Source organism: Gambusia affinis, linkage group LG16, assembly GCF_019740435.1.
Source record: "Gambusia affinis linkage group LG16, SWU_Gaff_1.0, whole genome shotgun sequence".
Classification (NCBI taxonomy): domain Eukaryota; kingdom Metazoa; phylum Chordata; class Actinopteri; order Cyprinodontiformes; family Poeciliidae; genus Gambusia; species Gambusia affinis.
The window spans coordinates 4801829-4824023 of NC_057883.1; the positions used below are offsets into that span (position 1 = coordinate 4801829).

The 22195-nt window shown below is 39.3% G+C and overlaps 1 protein-coding gene across 2 annotated transcripts; it reads left to right on the forward strand.

Moving 5' to 3' along the window:
* Positions 1–769: 769 nt before the first annotated feature.
* LOC122846095 (probable carboxypeptidase X1) lies at positions 770–20411 on the forward strand. 2 transcript variants are annotated; one of them, XM_044142844.1, is made up of 13 exons: positions 770–1148; positions 3438–3547; positions 5446–5585; positions 5742–5826; positions 8596–8746; positions 8902–8990; positions 9126–9249; positions 11770–11966; positions 12979–13158; positions 16176–16470; positions 18550–18689; positions 19197–19299; positions 20011–20411. In XM_044142844.1, exons 1-13 carry the CDS (start codon positions 845–847, stop codon positions 20313–20315), a joined length of 2223 nt encoding a protein of 740 aa, XP_043998779.1. In that variant the 5' UTR covers positions 770–844; the 3' UTR covers positions 20316–20411. The 2 variants fall into 2 exon arrangements, with proteins under 2 accessions (XP_043998779.1, XP_043998780.1); XM_044142845.1 differs by lacking the exons at positions 770–1148; positions 3438–3547 and having other exon boundaries at positions 5460–5590.
* Positions 20412–22195: the final 1784 nt, after the last annotated feature.

Consider the following 22195-nt stretch of genomic DNA (forward strand, 5'->3'; position numbering starts at 1 on the left):
TTTTATGGAATACATGTTGTATATCCACAGCTTCTTCTAATTCAAAGATCCAGGAATAATTCCAAAAAATAAACAAAAAAATATATATACAGACAAGGATGTTGTCTGTATTATGGAATACATGTTGTATATCCACAGCTTCTTCTAATTCAAAGATCCAGGAATAATTCCAAAAAATAAACAAAAAAAATATATACAGACAAGGATGTTGTCTGTATTAGCACGTGTAAAATGTTTTCGGCACACAAACCAACATCAGTTCCACGAGGCTCTGATCTCAGACAAATTCTTTTGTCTGCTACCAATTTTTTTTATTTTTTTTACAAAAGTTAATTTATATTTATTGTTGAAATGACTTGTTTTTGCCATTCACAACTCCTCAAACTTAATTACAGCTACTACGTCTAACCAGTTATAGACTTGCCTTGGAGGCCTTGTTGACCTTTACAAACTTTTTGCTACACAAACTCTCAACCCTACATACTCGCTTCATTTTGGTTTTTGCTTGTTGAAGCATTTTAGGTGAAACTTGTTTTTGAAATAACTGCATACTTAACTAAAGTGGGTCATTATAGGCCACTAAGGCGCACATTTAATGCAAAAACTACGTTCATAAGTCATTTCTGAGTTTGACATTTTTCCTGGGAACTGAGCTGGAATTTTAGCTGGGAGGGAGGAAAGGAGAGAGAGAGAGAAGGAGGCAAAGAGAAGGAGGTGGGACTCAAAGAGGAGGGTTGGAGGTCCATCAGGGTATTAACTACCCAGGATTTTCTCTCCTCCATCACAACTCTACAGGAGGAAGGGGGGGGAAAAAGAAAAGAAAGAAAAAAAAAACTCAAGTAAAATGGAAAAGTTGTTGTGCGTTTTGGCTTCTTTGCTCTCTCTCGTTGGTTTTATACGGGGAGCTGAATGGACGGCAGAGAGTTTTTCTCTTTTACCGAACCTTACGACCCCCGAGTCAGCGAAGTGGACCGAGGCTCCGACTGCGGCGGAGCGGAGCGGAGACGGAGCGACTCCGACAGCAGGAACAGAGCAGCTCCGCTCCACGGCGAGTCCTACGGTCAGTGAACGCAACGTCAGGGCCGACAAGCAGGGAGAAGAGGAGAGAAGGGATCCCAAAACGAAAGATGATAAAAAAGCAAAACTGGGTAAGGCTGAAAATCAAACAAACAAACAAAAAATCCTTTGGGGAAGCTGTGTGTGAATGTTACTCAATTTCAATTAAACCCACAGTTAATTAACTGATGCATTCAGGCACATTTCAGGCGTCAGTTTACCACTTCGTGTTTTATATTGTTAAATAAATAAGTTTGAGGGTTTTTTTTTTTGTTCTTTTGATAATCTCGTTCAACCCTCAACTTCACTGGAGGAGCAGAGAGATGAATCTGACTTTACATGACCTCTCACACATTACATGCAGTGCCCTGTAAAAGAAAAAAAAAGTAAACTGGAACAAAATGTTTCGCATTCTGCCTCGCTTCAACCGCAAGATTTAATATATTTTGTTTAGACTGACACAGGCCAACAGAAAGAGGTGTTTAATTGTGAAGTGGAAAGAAAATAACTGGTGAGTTTTAGTGTTGCTGTTTTTTTGTTGTTTTATACAAAAAAAAAACAGAAGTGTGAAAAGGCGCGGGGTTGGTCGGTGCTTTGTAGGACGAGGTCAAACTGGGTGGGGAGAGTCTTTAAACGACACTTTGTTTTTTAAGCTTTACCACATTTTCAATTGGATTTAGATCTGGACTTTGACTGGGCCATTCGAACACATTGTAGGTTTGCCCACCCCCTCAATCTCATCCATCTTTTCTTTTACAATTCCTACTGGCTTTCCTATCGTTGTTGAAGAAAAGAGCCCGCAGCATGACGCTCCCACCGCCGTGTTTCCCGGTTAGGACAGCTTGTTGAAATGCACCTAAACAGTTATTGAAGATTATACTGTATTTCAAAGGACAACGGAGGTATCAGTTCATTGAAATAGTACATTTATGTTGCTGTGAGGGTTTTACACAGACCAGCCAGAGAGACGTTGAATGGATTCCAAAACAATATTCTTAATTTATTACAAAAAGTCCAAAGAATAGTTCAAATATGATGAATTGGTCCCAAAACTGAGGTCAACATAACAAACTACAACTCAGGTAGTAACACAAAGATCTCAATTACAAAACTGACCTAACAAACAACACATGAGGGGAACTTAAATAGTGGCTGATCAGACCACTGCTAACACACAAGAACTTAAACAAATACTGGTCAACACATTACTAAACTTTAAATTAAATAAATATTAGAACTGAACTAACTTCCAAAAAGAAGAAACATTAAAACATTTAAACTAAAAAAGACCAAATTTCCCCTGGAAAACAAATGGAACGACCCGCTGAGGAGGTTTGCCAGTCATATAAAGACATCTGTGTGATTCCAGCAGCAGCTCCAAAGGAAACTGGTAACTCAAAAGAAGAAGAAATTAATTTGTTGCATTTAACAAAAAATATAAAGAACTGACAGGTAAAGGTAACTAAATGTGCTTTTAGTTAACTTTATCTAAGACTTTTAAGTTTAAGGTAAACTCAAAGGTTTACCTAAAACTTTCAAGTTTACTTACTTAAAAGTTTTAGTTAAGTTAAGAGTCAGCCTAATGAAAATAATTTTAAAGATACAAATCTAAACTATTCACTAGTCGATACGTAAACTAATGTTAAGGATGAACAGAAAACGGTTACCATTCAGATCTCTGTGTGACAGTATAGGGACAGCTGTCACAGTTACTAAAATTCCTTCATTTGACAAACTGTGATCATAAGAACTGTCTTTAAAATTTCCAGTGACATTTAAGGTATACGGCAGAAGATGAGGATTGGACAAAAAAGACTCTTTTTTTTCATAGGAATCTGAGAGAAAGAAAATCCAGGATTTGTGTAGAAAAAGTCAAAATTCTGAGATTAAAAATCTCTTTCTCAGTGGTCCTGATCCTTTGCCATAAGAGTGTCTTCCTTTATCTTAAAGTATATCTGAGATCCCACACCCAAACTCAGAAAGCATTTTTGATTAACCGCAACATTTTTCATGGTTCAGAATCCATAAACCTCTCTGCAGCCGGAGCTCCTCTCACATTTTTTATTTTTTACTTCGGCCTTCGGCTCGTCTCAGATTACATCCGAACCCTCTGGCACTTGGTTTTATCTGCGTCCTCCTCCGACCCGACCCCGGACCTTTTTGGAGGAGTCAAGGACCTCAAACGTTCCACTGAGCTGATTAGCAATGTTTCCCATAACAACCCGCTCAAAACCTCATTTTTGCGTCATCCATCTTGTGTTTGGCTGCATTCGTCAACAAACCAGAGAGCGAGCTCTCAACCCTCAACCCTTCACAGTTTTCCCGCTGCGTTTAGGAGTCGTCGTGTTTCACGTCTCCATGACTTGTTGTTTTGCTCACAGGCTGCCCGCCGCTCGGCCTGGAGTCGCTGAGAGTCGACGACAGCCAGATGAGAGCCTCGTCCCAGGAGAGGACGGGTCTGGGTCCCCACAGAGGGAGGCTGAACATCCAGGTGAGCCTTCGGCAGAGCGCACTGAGAAAACATAGAGAACTCACGGCTCGAGATCTTGAAAACATTATTGCCCGTGTTCTTGTTTCTGGTGTTACAGCAGCATGTAACGGCAAAAACTTTTTAACTCTTTGGAATAAGGCTAGAAATGAATCACATTCTTATTCCGCAAGAAAGTTGTCAGTCTTCAAAACCCTTAGAATATTATTAAACAGTAAATTGATATCAGGGACTTTGTCACAATATAGATCCATTCCACACAGATGGATGTTTGAAAGCCTTTGCTTCTGTTAGTTATGATTTTTCATTTACAGTTCATGAAAACTTGACATTTAACATTAGAATATCACATCAGACCAATAAAATAAAAAATAAAAATTAATACAGAAACATTGGCTTACTGAAAGGTTTATGCAACACCCAATTCTAGGATGCAACTTTCAAAAGATGCTTTTAATCTGACAAACTTAGTGCTTATTCCAATTTATTGAACAGATTAAAGTTCACTACGTGACATGCGTTTACAAGTAAAACATTGCACGCTGTGTTTGATAAGTCAATGTACAGTAGATCAGATTATTACATAAAAAAAAAACAACTAAAATTTGAACCGGCAGCTTCAGTCCCAGAGTCAGGCCGTCTGCAGCCTCTCAGGTTTTCTTCTAGGTTTCACCGTGACGGGCTCCTGGACATGAATAAAGTTTTATTACAAATTGCTTTGAGTTTATATCAAACGTAATGGACACAGACAAAAAAAAGAGAGAGGAGAAAATGGAAGGGAAAAGGTGGAGAAAGGACTTAAAGGGAGAGAAGGAGAAGGACAGAGAAAGAGGCATGGAGAGAGCATGGAGTCTGCAGAAAGAGAGGAAACAAAACCCAAAAACAGACAAAGAACATGGGCATTTATAACAGCAACAGTTATAGCATCACTGGGAAGATTGGGCCTTTGAACCAACTTTAAAAAGCTGCACTCTAATTGTATTACAGCTAATTGCATTAGTTTTTCTCAAGTGACACATAATTCTGATTTCAGAGTTATTCAAATCAGGGGAAAAAAAACCTACTAAAATTAGCTGCAACAAATTTAAAGTTGGTTCAAAGAAACTATTTTTCAGTGCACGCACACTGAGAAAAGAGAATAAAAAAGAGTTGATTACCTACATGTAACAGAATTAATTTATTTTATTAACCTTTGTTTAACATGTCAATTTAATAAACTCAATATAATTACTTGGGTGAACTTAATTATCTGTATCTCACTTGATTTAAAAAAAAAAGTTGAATCATCTGTTGAATTTTTTCGGCACAAGTTAATACAAGATGTATTTCGCGTCAGCCGCAGCAAAAAACTGAAAGTGTACCTGACAAGGCCAGTCCACATGCCTCCACAGCATAATGCTGCCACCACCATGCTGCTCTGCAGCACACAATCACCTCCAGAGTCACCTTGGACTGCTTCTCTTATTGTCCGGCTTGTCAGCGGACGGCCAAATGCATGCCACACTTTTCAGAATTTTTTATCATAGTCAATACTGGAAAGCTTGTGTCAGTTCCCGTCACGCTCACTTTGTCTCGATCTCTTGCAAACTTCTGAAAGAGTCCGAGTGGTTTTGCAAAGCAGGGAGCTTTTGTTTTCATAGCAAGTTGTTGGCTTTTGAACAGTTCGTCTACGCAGGAGGTCTGCGAGAAATTAGGTTTAACACAGCGCTTAAGTTTACTGCACACTCCTCCGCCTGCCATATGAAAGCAGTTAAGCTGTAAGTCGGCCAACTTATGCAACACCGAAAAACTCCCATGCAATGTTTCCCACTGATGGATTTTGCAGCTGACAAAAAGAAAATAAAGAAGAAAGACATGTTTTTCGTCCTCTTCCTTCCTTTTTTTTTTTTTTTTTGTTGCAGTCGGGGATTGAAGACGGAGATCAGTACGACGGAGCCTGGTGCGCTGCGTTCAAGGACCGGCACCAGTGGCTGGAAGTGGACGCCCTTCACCTCACCCTGTTTACTGGAGTCATCCTGCAGGGCAGGAACTCTATCTGGAGGTCAGGTACTATCACAGTTCTCTATAACTGACACACACACACACACACACACAAGTAAAAATAAATATATTTGGTCACAATCAGTTTATTGTGGAAATCAGATTTCATTTTTTTGTTGCATCAGTGACTAAATGTATTGTTTGGTTGGTGTTGCAGTTGGGACTGGGTCCAGACCTACAAGGTTCAGCTGAGTAACGACACTGTGGAGTGGCAGACCTGCATGAACGGGACAGAAGAGGCGGTAAGAACTGTCGTTTGATCTTAGGAGACTTTTGAAGCTGTCCCAATACGTTCATTTTTACCAAAAGTAAAGTGCTTTGAATCGGAGGATTCTTCAAACTCAAATTCAAACAAGCACAGATACAGGAGATCTTTTCCATCTGCAGCCATTAGTATTTATAACAACTTTTTAATTATTTTTTTTATAAATATGCATTTATTTTCCCTTTGTTATCAACAAACTATTTTTTAAATTTAAACTCAACAACTATCTCACCAGTAGCTTCAAGTATGGGCGTCTGACTTCCACTGCTTTCCAAATATTCTGGGGCCACGTTTGTTTAATCTTAATTTAAATGTATTAGGTGAAAAATGTCAGTTTTATGCTGATGGTATCGTTCTGCTCCGTCACATAATGATGCGTTTTAATCAAACACTGTCAGCTTTTAAAGTTTTACAGACCAATTTTCATAATCTCAAGATTATTTTAAAAGCAGATCAATCTTGGTCAGGATTCTCTCATAAGAGAGATTTCTGATCCCAGTGGGTTTCTCCTGGTGATATAAAGGTTAATGCAGGACCTCCATGGGGCCCTAAGAGAAATCTGGTTTTGGGGCCCTCTAGTTCTGCAAACAATGTGGACTGGCTGAAATCAGCAGCCCGATTAGATTAGATCATTCACAAACCTGCTATAAACTTATTGCATCTCTGGCAGTGCTGTTTACATTATACACATGTATAATATAGGATTTCTGGGGGCCGATTTCCTTAATTTTGGGGTATCGTGATTGGCTGATATTTACATGTGAAGCTCATCTTATCTTCATCAGCAAAGGTTTATAAATCAGCCTCTGTCCTCTTCTGCTCTGCAGTGAGAGGTTTGACTGACAGACCAACCAGGTCAGGTCTGAACGTTTACAGTTAACAATATTCACCCCACTGTTGCCAAATCACTAACTTTCTTGCTATATTTTGCAACATTTCAGACAAAAACAATTCATATCAGCCAAAATCAAAATTGTCAGGTCAGGCTTTTTAAAAGATCGGTAACCAGGGATCGGCCAGAAAACTGCAGTTGGTGCAGCCCTGCACACATATTCATGACTTTCTTTGATTAAATTAATTTCTCTTAAGCGTTAACTCCAATAGCTAAAAAATTCAATTTACACCAGGTGAGTTTTTCTCCCCTGGAATGTGGACCGGTACCGGTACTGGACTGATTCTGAGCCTTCAAATGACTTTAACAGAAGTTTCACGTAACTTAGAAGTTGATGTAAAAATAATGTTTGCTTTAGCCACAAAATGATCCAGCAGCAAACAATAAATCCCCAACTACAGCATAGAGCAGCTCATCGATGTAGCAGCCATGTAGCCTGACGTAAAAACATTTTGCTAGAAAATGTCCAACATTGAGAAGTTTTAATTATTGTTATCAAACGTTATAAAACAAAAATACATCAGAAATATACAGCGCCAAGCAGGAGAATCAACTCATTTAAAGTTTAAACGCAGTTTCACACAAACACAAAGACGCTAGTTTGGATGTTCTGCACGGCAGCTCATAATACCGGCGAAGCGTGCAGTACCTACCGCGGCCACCAGGGGCCTCCAGGAGCGATTTTTCTTTTGGCTTTTAATCTATAAAATAATGATTTTTATATACATTATCAAATATATAATATTGTAAAAACAAATAACTTCATAGTGGAATTGTGTGTTTTTGATATTATAATGACAGAAATTATTACTAAAAAATAAATTAAAGATCAGCTCCACTGAGGGGGGCCCTTAGTGGCTGCTTAGTTTGCTTATGCCTTGGGCCTGCCCTGGGTTAATGAATAAATAATGAGGTAGGAAACAAAAACCAGCTGTGAAGAAGTAGACAGACTTAAACTCAAGGAGAAAATTTTCTCATAATGACAAAATCAAACGTAAAACACAAATTAAGCTGAAGCCCAAAGTCATCCAGGGTTTGTTCTGAATCTGCAACCTCAAGTGTTTTTGAGTTTCCTTCAACACCACATGTCCATCTATGGAAAAAATCAGATTTATTTCCAGGAAAAAGTAAAAAAAAAAGGAGGGGAGAGGGGGGGGGAAGTCTACTCTGCTTCTGTTCCATTCCAAGACAACTCTCGATGCCAAGGAGGTCGTGTTTTTAGTCGGCTTGTCTTTGAAACATGTCGAGACTTTTAGAAAATTAAAGCATGGCTCTGATTCGTAGTTCTCTTTACTGTTTGCATTGATTTTACAGAATAAACATAAACTGAGGGCCAAACTAAACAAAGTTCAAAAGAAAGCTAAACTACATATGAGTAGAACAGATTGTGGAAATAAGCAAGTACTTAAGTTATTTTCTTTAAAATAAGGCTGTAGGTTATTTATTACCTTTCAAATACAATGAAAATTCTTGTGCATTGTTTGTGATCACTCCCACTTTCTTTTATTGTTAATATATATTTTTACAGTAAAAGTTTTTGGACAGAAATGTAGGTGGCCATTATAATCATGCCTGACAAGAAAGTCACTTCCATTGAATATTTAGGAAACAGTTTTAGTTTCCTAAATCTTCAAACCAATAGTGGCATGGTAAAGTATTGAACAAACTTTAAGATATTTTATGTTAATATGTGGTGGGTCCCTATTGGATTCAGCCCCCTTGATACCCAACTTTTCCTACAAGTACAAGCGTAAGATCTTTGAGGTATGAAACTAAAATTATTTTACTATCTTTACCCCTTTATGAAATCCCAATAAAAAGGCATTGTGTACGATTGCTCCCTAAATCGTACAGATATTCGAAGGGAACCAGAACCCGGAGGCTCCTGTTCTTGGGCTCCTTCCTGTTCCCACTGTGGCCCGTTTCATCCGCATCAACCCTCAGACCTGGTACTCCAACGGGACCGTCTGCCTCAGGGCCGAGATACTCGGCTGCCGTGTCCACGGTACGCATACATTTACCGGGTCTGAACCAGAGAGTGTGTCACCGCTAGTGAGTCATTGCCATGCATCCTTGACTTTCAAAACAGGACACTGACTATACCTGAGGCGAGTCCAGGTCAGCAAAACCAAGTCACTGTTCGCTCATCTTTCCCCATAGATCCAACAGATCCGTACCCTGACCAGCAGGAAAGAGGTTCGAGGGATAATCTGGACTTCAAACACCATGACTACAAAGAGATGAGAAAGGTAAAGCCAGACGATGAGTAACCTCAACTCCCATAAAGCTGAAGCAGAAGGTTTTAGTCAGACTGTTGGCAGATTGGCTCCAGATTTAACCCCTCCGAAGGCTTTCTACTTCAACATATCTTTCCGACGCTGCAGCTCATGAAGTCCGTGACTGAGGAGTGTCCAGACATCACCCGCATCTACACCATCGGCAAGAGCTACACGGGCCTCAAACTCTACGTCATGGAGATATCGGATAACCCTGGGAAACATGAACTCGGTAAGAACTGCTAAAGAGAGGAGACGAATCCTCGATTTTAGATATCAGGTCTTTGAACGTATTGACCCACTTTTTTCACTTCCGATACCGATATCCATATTGATATCTGAGGGATTGTATTGGCCGATACCGATCAGATACAGAAAAACAGTGCTAGATTGACTTTAGATGTTTATTTTTTAAACGCAGACATAAATATACTGAATTACAGTATTATTCAATATGTCTACACACTGAAATACACCAATAGCTTCACTAGCTTGGTCAAACATTTAAAAACAACACAGTTTAATCTGTTTATTATGAAAATAACAGACAATTTAAAATAAATAAGGAACTGAAACTGATAAAAAATAAAAATAAAAACAGAAAATGTTTTTTCAAATGGTTCAGAAAGTTCAATTAGGGATTCTAAATGTAATGTAAAAATAAACAATAAAGCATGAAGTCATTCAGAGCAAATTAAACTGAATATATGTGACCTTGTGGATCGAGGACATTGTCCCTGATACCTGATCTAGAAGTTTTTTTAATATATATATTAATATCAGACTGGTGCATCTCTCATTGTAAACGGTCAAAAATTTATCAATTTATCAATTTGATCCTCAAACATATTTCAATATAAGTCAAAGATTACCTGAATAAATACAAAATTTGGTTTTTGAAACGATTCATTTCGTAAGGGGAAAACCCAAACAAACTTGATTCTTGAAACAGAAACCTTACTTAACGTCTTCTAAACTACTTTGATTAAACATTCAATAGTAAAATCTTCAATGTGTTCCCACAATTATTCATCTGAGAAATATTTTGGGAAATTTAGCTCCAAACTGAAAACACTTTCCCAAAAACTCTGGTTAATCAAGGTTCATTCATGATTTTATAAGAAAGGTCTCCTCAAGTTATTGAGATTTTAGCAGCTCGGCGGCCCAGTTGGACATCCTGCAGTGTTTATACAGCCTGGTTCCTTCAGCAGAGCGACCCGGTGAGGCCGAGACTCTAGAGACGGCCTCGCTTGTGTAACCTAACTTTTTGATTTCCTTGTTATATTGTCTTCAGACATTCAGATTTGTGCTTTAATGCCTGCTCTGGTTACTCCATGTGTGCCAAAAAGCACAAATAAATCAAATGCAGAGCATCATGTTCTGCTTTGTTCTTAGAAAAGTACATTTCTTAAATCCTTCTGTTCTTTTTCTTTTTTTCTTTCTACGCATCGACAGCTGTTGTTAATAAAAGTGGTTTTGTGGTCGAGTCTGACTCCGATGCAAACCACAAGGAAGGCATGAAGACTTGTAGTTTCTGAGAACTTTGCAGATACTGCAGCTGTAAAAACAAAACAAAACAAAAAAAACATTCGAGTGTGGATACAAACATCAAATTTAGCATAGCATGCTCAACCTCAGTTTGAATGTTTTCCACATAAGACGCTTGAATTTCAGGACGACGGTCATTTTTCAAAACCAGTTATTGCCATAAAATGTATCAACTTAAAGCAATAAAAGTCAGAAACTGAAGTTGATTACTTCGAGTCTCAAATCGGTCAGATGTCTGGTTCACGTTAGCTTCCGCTAATTTTTGTTATGCGTTTAACGTGAGCGTAGCTTCTTGTTTTTGCTATAAAATTAGTGAAGCTAACGTTTTGGTAAGCTGTCCCCACTGCTGATTTCAGTGCAAATTCATATGATTCCTATGGTTCAAACTATGTAGCTATTATTACTTTAACTGGTAATTTTATTGCAAAAATTCTTTTTTCATGACAACTATGGTGGCCATCTTGAAAAATCAAAACATTATCAATAAATATGATTCCATTGGTCCAATTATGCACAATTTGACAGACAAAAATAAAAAATCAATCTGTGATCAATATTGCCATATTTGGAGCACAAATAAATCTTTCTTGATGAAACCCGCTGGCTGTCTTGAAAAATGGCTGCCATCTTGAATTTTTCAGTGGCTAATCTGTTTCTGAAAACAAGTTTGTTTCTTCAAATTCAGTTCAATTTAAGCTCCAAAATTTGATCCCAAAGGCAGACGAAACGATGCCTCCCGGTGGCGACGTGCTGCGCTCCATTTTATTTAGGGGCGTCAGAGCGCCTGCAAACAACTGCATGTCACAATTTTTAGATTTTATCCCATAGAATATTATTTTCTTTCCACTTCACAATATCACACCACCTTACATCGCTCCATTAAATAAAATCTCTGCATAAAAGACAACAGATGTGAAATCTTTGAGGGATCTTGAATAGTTTGGGGGTTTTTCTCCATTCAGGAACGTTCGCTGGTAATCTAGGCAGTCAGAGCTCGACAGTGGTCCAGTTCAAAAGTGTTTCTCAAAACTCTACAAATGTAATCTGAGTGAGGAATTTGCTCCTTTTATTTCCCTGGACTATGAAGAAAAATAAGAGCCAGAGTTTAAATAAACTCCATTACCCCTCTGTCGACCCCGTTATAATTACCCCCTCATTTATTTCTTGGTGATCAAAGAGACCCTCTAAATTGCCCTCTTGGCAGGTGAGCCAGAGTTTCGCTACGTGGCGGGGATGCATGGAAACGAGGCACTGGGTCGAGAGCTGGTCCTAAACCTCATGCAGTATTTATGCAAAGAGTACAAAAAGGGCAACCAGCGCGTCGTCCGGCTGGTCACAGAGACGCGGATCCACCTGCTGCCCTCCATGAACCCCGACGGACATGAAGTAGCTTACAAGAAGGTTGGTGCTGCTGGACGGCGTTCATACAGAAAGTCCTCAAAATTATCCTTATCGTTTTCTTTGAAGAAAACGATAAGAATAGTTTTCCTTAAAGGGGCAGTGTTTTGCAAGAATCAACGTTTTTGAGCTTTACGTCATATTATGATGTTATTCTGTCATCAAAAACATACCTGGAGTGTTGCTTTGATTCTTTCATGCATGTTTGAAGATTTTTTTTTTTTTATCACTCCTGGAAACCATTCAACTGTGCAAAATGCCTGGGTGGACCTGGCGCCGCCTTCCAGGATGTCCCCACTCTGCTCCTTCAGACTAGCCAGCAGCAATTAGCAAACCACCTGGTGGAAACTGAGCATCTCATTATACGAGGTGAAACGCTGGTAGAAATGTTAAAGGGTTAATAGAGGAGCCAAGCTGTGATGACCTCTCTGACTTCTTTCTGAAAGCAAAGTTTCAGAAAGAGCAAGAGTTTCTTAAAGAGACAGAAGCCCAACTTCAATGTGCTAAATTACAAAGTCAAACTCCTTTTAGGTCATATATGATATATACAGCATTTTTGTAACAAATGAAGGCACCGTACTTTCTTGATAGTCAAGTAAGTACAGCACTTGATTATAGCACAATGTATTTTACAGCCACTGTAATGGAAAATACATAATACTGATCTACATAAAACACCCGACAATGACAAAGTAAAGTTGTAAATTAATCATTGAATGGAAACATTTAAACACATCCCATACTTAATTATTCACAGAATTTCCACAGTGCTGTTCTGAAGCATGTCTGGCAGATGTTTTTGCTCTGTTTCACCATGAGAATACTTCAATTTTGTGTTACTTAAAATAAAAAAAAAGACAAATAAAAGAAGAAAACTGCCTTAAAATGGATTTTAGGTCTGTAATGTCACAGAATTATGACCCAGGGACATCTTACAGTTGCACATCATTGTATTTGAATGTGTTCGTTGGCATTCCTGACGCCATGTCTAACGGGCTGATCTGATTGGCTGCAGGGCTCAGAACTGGCCGGCTGGGCCGAAGGACGGTACAGTTACGAAGGAATCGACATGAATCATAACTTTCCAGACCTCAACAACATCATGTGGGATGCCCAGGAGACTGCAGCTGATCCATCTAAAGTGTCCAACCACTACATCCCCATCCCAGAGTACTACACGCAGGAAGACGCCATGGTAAGGAGGAGCAACTGGGTTGTTTTTTTTTTCCCCCACAAGAGGCAAAATTGTTAAGTCTAAATGTCAAATTTTCTGAATTTTTATAACTCTGAACACCAAATATTGGATTCTTTAAATGAGTTTCCCAGGCTGGAAATCTTCAGAGCTCTGAACTTTTGCATAAAAACGTTATTAGAGAGAAGCACAGGCAACAGATGAAGAAGTATATCCTCAAAAACTGGATTTAGCGGCACGCGATACTTGGATTGGAAAACATTTCCAAAGCCAAGAGCCAGACGTTTTCCTGAGAATAATCCTGCTCAGTCAGTTTCCCCGTTTACGGAAATTAACTGCTCAATCTTTTCCAAGTAAAAGAAACCGGAAAACCTGAAAATGACTCCTGATGTGTTGTCATTTCGAGCAGAAAGAATTAACGGTTTCCATTTAAGGTCAGGTTGATTCTCCTTCCCTCCTTTTAAACGCTGTAAGGTTAGAAAAAGCCCAGGACCAGATAATATCAGTGGTCGACTGCTCTCCTCTTGTGCAAAACAGTTGGCTCCTATTTTTTATTTCATCTTCCAGATGTCACTTAACCAACAGAGGTTGCCAAGGAGCTGGAAGCAGTCCGTGGTGATTCCTGTAGCTCAGACGAGCCGCCCAAACGTCCTGAATGATTTTAGACCTGTTGCATTGACTTCCCCTGTCATGAAATTGATTAAGAGATATGTTCTTACCAAGACTGAACATTTATTGGATTCTTTACAGTTTGCCTACAGGGCTGGTGGGGGAGTTGAGGACGCCACTGCCACTTCACTAAACTGTGTTTTTAACATCTTCAAAGTAACAAAAACCATGTCAAGTTGTTATTTGTAGACTTCTCGTCGGCTTTCAACACAATCCAGCCCCCATATTTTGACTGATAAACTTCTTAATAACTTTCATCTGGATTTTAATGTGCTGGGCTGGATTCTTGATTTTTAACATCCAGAACGCAGAAAGTCAGACTGAATGGACGCATGTCCAGAGAGACGTCCCTGTCTACCTCCAGGCTGCGTCCGTTCCCCTCTTCTTTACATTTTGTACACAGACGACTGTCGCAGCCGGCATGATAAGAGGTTAATATTCAAATTTGCAGATGACTCGGTGATAGTTCATCATCTACATGATGATAAACATGCTCACGGCCCTGTGGTCGATGAATTTGTTGACTGGTGCGATAAAGCTCTTCTCTTATTAAATGTACAGAAAACAAAGGACATGTGCATTGATTTTAGACAGAAACCCCATAACACAAATCAAACAGTAATCAAAGATCTGACAGTGGAGACAGTAGAAAACTATAAGTATCTTGGGACTATTTTGGATAATAAGTTAAAATTTACCTGCTATTCAGAAAACGTACAAAAAAAATGGGCCAGCAAAAAATATTTTGTCTAAGGAGGCTCACAAAGTTTCAAGTTGATAAATCATTGATGATCCTGTTTTATAGATCATATATTGAATCTGTGTTGACATTTTCCCTCCTCTGTTGGTTTGGGAATCTTAGTATTAGACCTAAAAAATGCCCTTAGCAGAGCAAAACATACTAGCAATAAGATCTTAGGGGTTGAACAACGCTACCCCTAAGTCATTATTGTTGATACTTCTCATCCTTTACATGCTGATTTCCAGTTTCTGCCTTCTGGCATCAGGCTCAGACTTCCTTGTATAAAAAGTAACAGGTACAAATTCTCCTTTGTTCCTACAGCAATGTCTCTTTTTAATGCAGGACAAGGTTGGGGGACTTGCACCTGATCTAGTGTAGTAACTGTTGGCCAATAAGGAAATACACTGCTGTATTCTTCCCTTTATGTGTTGATCTTTATTTTATGCTTATTTATTTATTTTTTATCTTTGATACTTTGTCTTTTAGCTTTTTATACTTGCTGTAATATCAATTGCCCAAATTGGGATACGAATAAAATGAATCTGAATCCGAATCCATCTTCCCATCAAGTCTGGACACAAAAATACAAATCTTGCCAAGTATTCTTGTCCAGTTTCTAGTGCAAATACCTATCTTGATAATGTTGCCGTTCGTTCTAAGTGACTCCTGACTATTGATTCAAAATTTCTAGATTCATTGGCAGATTTTTTTGATTAATCATGCAATAGTGTCAGAAACCAAAAGATTCCTCCAAAACATATTTGGATCTGATTATTAACTCCAATACTAACCATTTTCAATCAATTTTTGTTTTTTTATTTCTCAGAAATTAAGGATCAATGATGGCAATTTACTCATTTGGACATAAAAAAAATTTTATTTACATATTTTATGTCCACTGAAAAAAAATCTAGACACAAAAAAATCTATAATTTCCTTGAAATTGATATTTGGTTAAAAAAAAAATTATATTACGCTTTTTTTTTTTTCCAATGGGTGATCTTTATAATTGAAATTGAGACACATATACTGTTCAAATTGACCCGTCAATTAAAATCAAGATAAATGAGTCATGCAGAGAGTATTTATGTTTCCCTCCACTTCTGCTGAGTGTGGGTGGAGTTTGTCCACGGGAACAGAAAAGGTTCCCGTCAAAAGTTGTATGAACACTCTGCTTTCTCGCAGTTTCCCAGTGAAGTAAAGAGAACAGTGAGAAAATGGGATCGTGCATATTTCATAGGGTGAAATATGGTTCATAGCTACAAGGAAACATAGAACTGGACTTTTTAAAAAAAAATGTTTATCTTTTATACCCTTCAACTTGACTGCCGGGTCAAATTGAACATGCCAAAGCGATATCATGTTATTGTAGGATTACGTAGGCCTGCTGCAAAGGCCTACGTAACCTAGGTTCAATTGCGGGTCAATTTGACCCGCAACATAACAGGAGCGTTAATTAACAACTCTTCTCCACGTCAACTCGACCGCTCGAGGCTCCGATTTAACATCCCGCGTGTCACCATCAAACGGGCTTCGTAGTGACTCGGTTTCTTTCTTCCCCGCCCCACTTAGCTTGAGAATGCTAATACCTTCTTCCCCCGCTGCTCAGGTTGCGCCAGAGACCCGCGCCGTCATCAGCTGGATGCAGGATATTCCCTTCGTGCTCAGCGCAAACCTCCACGGCGGGGAGCTGGTCGTCACGTATCCCTTCGACTGCACCCGCGACTGGGCCCCCCAGGAGAACACCCCCACGGCGGACGACGCCTTCTTCCGCTGGCTGGCCACCGTGTACGCCTCCACGCACCTGGTGCTGGCCAACCCGGACCGCCGCATCTGCCACTACGAAGACTTCCAGATGCACAACAACATCATCAACGGCGGAGCCTGGCACACGGTCCCAGGCAGTGAGTCACTGGGGATATAAAAACAAACAAACAAACAAAAGTGCTGAGTAGGGAAGTTAAGAGGATTGTCTGGTTTTAGTTTAGAGCAGGGGTTTTCAAAGTATGAAAGGGTGAGCCCCCCTCCAAGGAGCTTAAGGCCTGCTGCGCCTCCCCCCCCCTCCCCCCCCCCGGGGGGAGGAGGGGGGTGGAGTTCTAAAAACTCCACCTTCAGCCCTGCTCTGGCCAAAACCAGTGATGTCATAGTTACTTTGAAAAAGTAACTTTAATCGGACTACTGATTGCTCCTTGAAAAAGTAACTTAGTTATATTACTGACTACTTGACTTGAAATAAACTAAAATTACTTTCCAATCAAGTAGTAACTAACTGCAGGAAAGTAACTTTTAGTTACTTTCAGCAGCTGCTAACAACAACGCTCTGCCTCCTGTGAACATCACATTGATCTTTGCCAATACATAATTGTAAGTTATTTTATAATGGTAACATCAACAATGTGTCTCCACTGATAAGGTTGAACTGAAAAGGAGATTGTACAAAAAATAAAAAACATGAGTAATTTGTGTGGTCCCCTGTTGTCTGGAAAACTCTAAGAAGGATTTTAAAGCGCCCCTCCCCCCAGCCTCCAGATTCTGCGTTACGCCCTTGAGTTTGATGTCGCAGCACAGAGCTCCTCCTGCAGCTCCACAGCTCCGATGGCTGCGACACTTACCGTAATATTAATAATTATAACGGTCTAACTTGCCATTATAACTATTGCCAACTACGGACACGTTTATTCGTGGCTGTTTTCACGTTTATTGCGCTGTTTATATTGGTCTCGATGTTTGCAGTTTTCTGGAGCGCAGCTCTCGATGTCATTGAGAGGTAATAAATTGTTGACATTTACAAAGACACAGCGGACGGATCATCCAGGAAATGATGAACAGGGAGAGAGTAAAACTACCTTAATGACGGACAAATTCTGGAATTTATTGTGAGTCTCTGCTTATTTCCAAGCCCAAATGAGTTTCTTTATTATAAAACTTCACGTTCAAAAACGAGCCCAAAAAGGCGCAACCTCATTAAATCTGTTGACTTTAAAAAATGAAGCCCAAAGCCGCTTATAAGAAAATAATCGGACTTGTCGACAGAAACTCAAAATAGTTCCAGTTTTTCCACCAACAAAACGCGATCTCCTCCATTGTTTACATTTCTGTCGCATAGAGACGTGGTCACTCGACAAGACACGTAGAGGAAATACGATTAAATAACAAAAGAAGATACAAAAATGATTTTGATAAGTAACTGTAGTCTGACTACTGGATTTAGAAATAGCAACGGTTAGATTACTCATTACTGAAAAAGTGGTCGGCGTCAGTAACGTTGATCACTGGCCAAAACATCCTCTAAGGTGGGAAACATTTCCACTGATTCCCACTCCACACGCACCACAGTACCAACTTTTTCCTAAATCCACAGAGTTGATGGGTATGCGTAAAAGACGTTTCTCTCACATCAGTAGACAGCAAGCAGATAGCTTTTCCGGTTTATTTTTTTCCCTCGCACCGCGCCTCCCCTAAAGTGCTCTGGCGCCCCCCCGGGGAGGCGCGCCTCACACTTTGAAAACCGCCGGTTTAGAGTAACAGGCAAAGGGAGGAACAGAAACACTGTTCACTGAAGAAGTTTTTAATTGGTAAAACGTCCAGTCTTTTCTCGCCATTCATTCAGGAGTAAAACAGATGTTGTTTTGCGTGATGCAGAATAAATTATAATAATGTAATGCCACTGCAGATCTTAAAATAAATAAATAAAAAAAGAGTAACTTACCGCCAATAAACTTGCAAATTTCCGAGTTTGAAAAGTCGATATATATATATATATATATATATATATATATATATATATACACACACACAATGGCCCCAATACATTTTTCTTTTTCTTGTGGTCAGGTAATGATTATCAAAATTATTTCCTAAATCCAAAAGTTATGAGAGACTTTTTATTTATTTTTTTTTAATCAACATATTTTAGGACTTTCTGCATTAGTTGGTTGTTAGTACATTTCCTTATTATTCCAAGAGGAATCCTTCTCCTGCAGGCATGAATGACTTCAGCTACCTGCACACCAACTGCATGGAGGTGACCGTGGAGCTGTCCTGCGATAAGTTCCCTCATGCCAGTGAGCTTCCGGTGGAGTGGGAGAACAACAAGGAGTCTCTTCTAGTTTACATGGAGCAGGTCAGTCTCCACAGCTCTTTCAGATGTGTGTGTTTTTTTTATTATCTCCATAAATGTCAACAACATTATTATTATTATTATTTATTTATTTATTTTTTACAAAGTTTCTTTATTATAAAACTTAGCCCCTTATCCGTCACCCTCATAATGATTACATGTTAGTGGATTGATCCTTAAGGACACCCATGTCTTCATGACGGTTTTAAAAATAGAAATAAAATCATGGTTCCTTAATGTCAATGTCAAATTCATCCATGTAACACTTTAAAAACAGGTTCAAAACTGCACCAAAGTGCTGCGCAAAAAACCATAAGAAAATAAGCAGATGAAAAGAAAAAGTGAAATAAAAATAAGAACATTCTTATTAGGTTGCATATTGTTCAACTGTTACAATGTTTAGCCAGACATAAGCAGGTTGTTGATGGTCATAAAGAGTGTGAGATAAAAGTGTGCGCGTGTGTGTGTGTGAGCACATCAGCCGCAACTCCAGGTTTCCTCCTCACTCAGGTTCACAGGGGACTTAAAGGCGTCATCAGAGACAAGAGCACCAAACAAGGAATAGAAAATGCTGTGGTCAAGGTGGAAGACCACGACCACGACATCAGATCAGGTCAGTCCTCCAGTTTTCATTCAACCTGCCGGTTTAGCTTCCCTTCGATGAGGGCAAATGAAAATGTGACAGAAAATGTTTTTTGTTTGGTTGTTCTCTCCATTTCTCGTTCAGTTTGAGTCAAGCTCAGGAAAATTATTTGTTGGATTTTAAGATGTGGGCTTCACAAAGTGCCAACATGGAGTGTCTCCCTCTCCCCCACGATAAATTCATTTTCTGAAAATGTTGTATTTCTACCCAAAGAGAGCTTTTTTATGCAAGTTGCATTCACAGGCAGTGACGGGACTGAGTGTTGGAGATGTCTGCCAGTAGCTGCGTATCCGTTACAAGTGTGCGCTAAACTTTGTCAATATCCCGCTAATGAGAACAAAACACAATTTCACAATTGATGCGTTTCCATTACGTAAGAAACGCGATTAAAAATCAAACGTGAATAAGTTTGATCAAGTTGTTACAAAACATGGCGTGCCATCATCGGTGTCTCCTTCGTCTTGTCTGTCAGCGGTAACTTCCGGTTGTTGATCACGTGATTTCGTGTGACGCTTATAAAGTGTTTCCATCGCAGTACACTAATCTTGATAAGGATGAAGAGCCATCTAATCCTAGCGGAAAAACTTTTTTTTAATCGAAAAATGTGGGGGGGGTTCCTAAATTGCTGCGTTTCCATTAAGCAAAATTATATTCTGAATTTTTTTGTCTAACCTCGTACAGCCGCCGACGGGGACTACTGGCGCCTGCTGAACCCCGGCGAGTACAAGGTGGTCGTTTGGGCCGAGGGATACTTTCCGTCCATGCGTCGCTGCCACGTCGGCTTGGAGCCTCATCCGACGATCTGCGACTTCGTCCTCACCAAAACGCCCGTACAGAGGCTGAAGGAGCTCCGGGCCAAAGGAGAGAAGATCCCGAGGGACCTCCAGCTGCGGCTCCGCGCTCTCCGGATGAGGAAGCTCCGTGCCAGCACCAAGGCCATCAACCGCCGCAGAGAGAGCCAGACGAGGCGGGCGCGCTCCTCATGAGGACCCGAGAGGAATCGGAGAGGACGAAGGGCCGAGGAGGACTCTGAAATTAAATGGATTATTGGTTAAAAAAATAAATAAATAAGTGAAATTTAACTGATTTTAATGAAATGTTGTCTTCTACTGCAGGATCAGCTGTGCCGAGAAAAAGAATACACATACTTTTATAGTGCCTTGCAAAATCACTTAAGCTTTTTCACATTGCGCTACAGTCACAACTGCCATGCATTTTATTGGGAAATTTATGTGATGAACCAACGCAAAGTTATTATTGTTGGTGACTGCGAGTTAGTTACGGAAGAGTAAAACGTGGGTAAAAGCGTAATTTCTCAGGATTTGTGTTACAACAGTTTTAGTTTGTGGGGGTAACCTAGCTAAATGTGAAAAAAGCTTTAGGGGTGTCAAAACCTGAGCATGGAGCTATTTATAAAACATCAAACATACTGGATAATTAAGGGGGAAAAATCAGGTGGTTTGTCCTGTTGTTCTTTTCTTCTTGTATACTAAGTAGAATGTGAATCTCTGTCAGCTGGTCTGATAAATGTCGCATTGTCTTTCTGCATTGGGGGCCTCAAACTCCCAAATAAATGTGTTAATTCATGTCGCAAAATGTCAAAGGTTATAATGAAGGATAGAGAAATAAAGTGTCAGTTGAATGTTAATAAAATGCAGAGTGTTCAATCCTACTACAAAAAAATAAATTAAATTAAATTAAATTAAAAAAAGTTTGTTGAGACAATGCAGATCCACTTCGGCAACCTTCAGTTTCTAACTCTTAAAAGAAAACAAAAAATACTCTGCAGCTACGTCCACGAAACGGTCGCGCCCCCTGGTGTTCACAGTCATAACAACATGCAACAGCTTTTCAATACAGTACACCGCCACTAGTGTACTAGATTGACCAGACGATTCTCGACCTTTAACCCCATAGAGTAGAGTTCGGTAGACTGGCTGAAGGCTGTTGTCATAGCAACCTGGGCTTCCGTTAACCTCAGAGGAACCACAAGTTGATGGCCTCCATGCCACGTTGCACTGATGCAACGTGGCATAAATTTTATTAAATTTTATTAAATTTATGGAAATTTAATAAAATTTTAATATACTGAGAATTAATTTTGGGGTTTTTACTGAGCGTAAGCAATAATCATATAAATGACAAAAAATACAACAGCTTGAAATATCATTATTCAGCTTTTTGTGATGCTTTCATTTTTGAGCTGTTGAAAATGAGCAAAAATCCTGCAAAAAAACTAGTCTTTTCTACAGACTCGCTTCATAACAACAATGTGCTTTTTACAGATAAATCTAGAAAGTTACCCTACTCCATGTGTAAAGGGGTAAATACTTTTTCAAGAAAGTTGTTAATACCTTGAAAATGTAGAATTTAACAGGGTGGACCAGTAAAAAAAAAAAAAACCATAAAAAACCTCACTGTGCTAAAACAAAGCAAACCCATCCTTAACACATTTGGAGTTTATGTAACAGACTAATATAAAAGGCATTGTAAAAAATATAAAAAAAAAAGAAGAAAAAAGATACTTCTCTCTCTCTTTTCTTAGATACCCTGTTGGTTTCACCAGCTTCCTGTTTAGTGCTCTCCTTTTGAATTAAGTGGAAGGTCATGTATTGGTAGGTTAATCTGTTGGCAAGGCAACCATTAAGGCACTCCATAAATCTGGCCTTTATGGAAGTGTAGCAAGAATACAAATGACCACCACACTTTTCAGATTTGACCTAACAAGAAAAAAAAAGAAAAAAGTTAAATACCTGGCAGTCAATAGTGGTAAAATAACTCACCTTTTGTTCATTCCTGGAGTACCAGCTGTGTAGGCAATAGTAACGCTGGAAGCAACTTTAAGCATGTCACCATGTTTTATTTT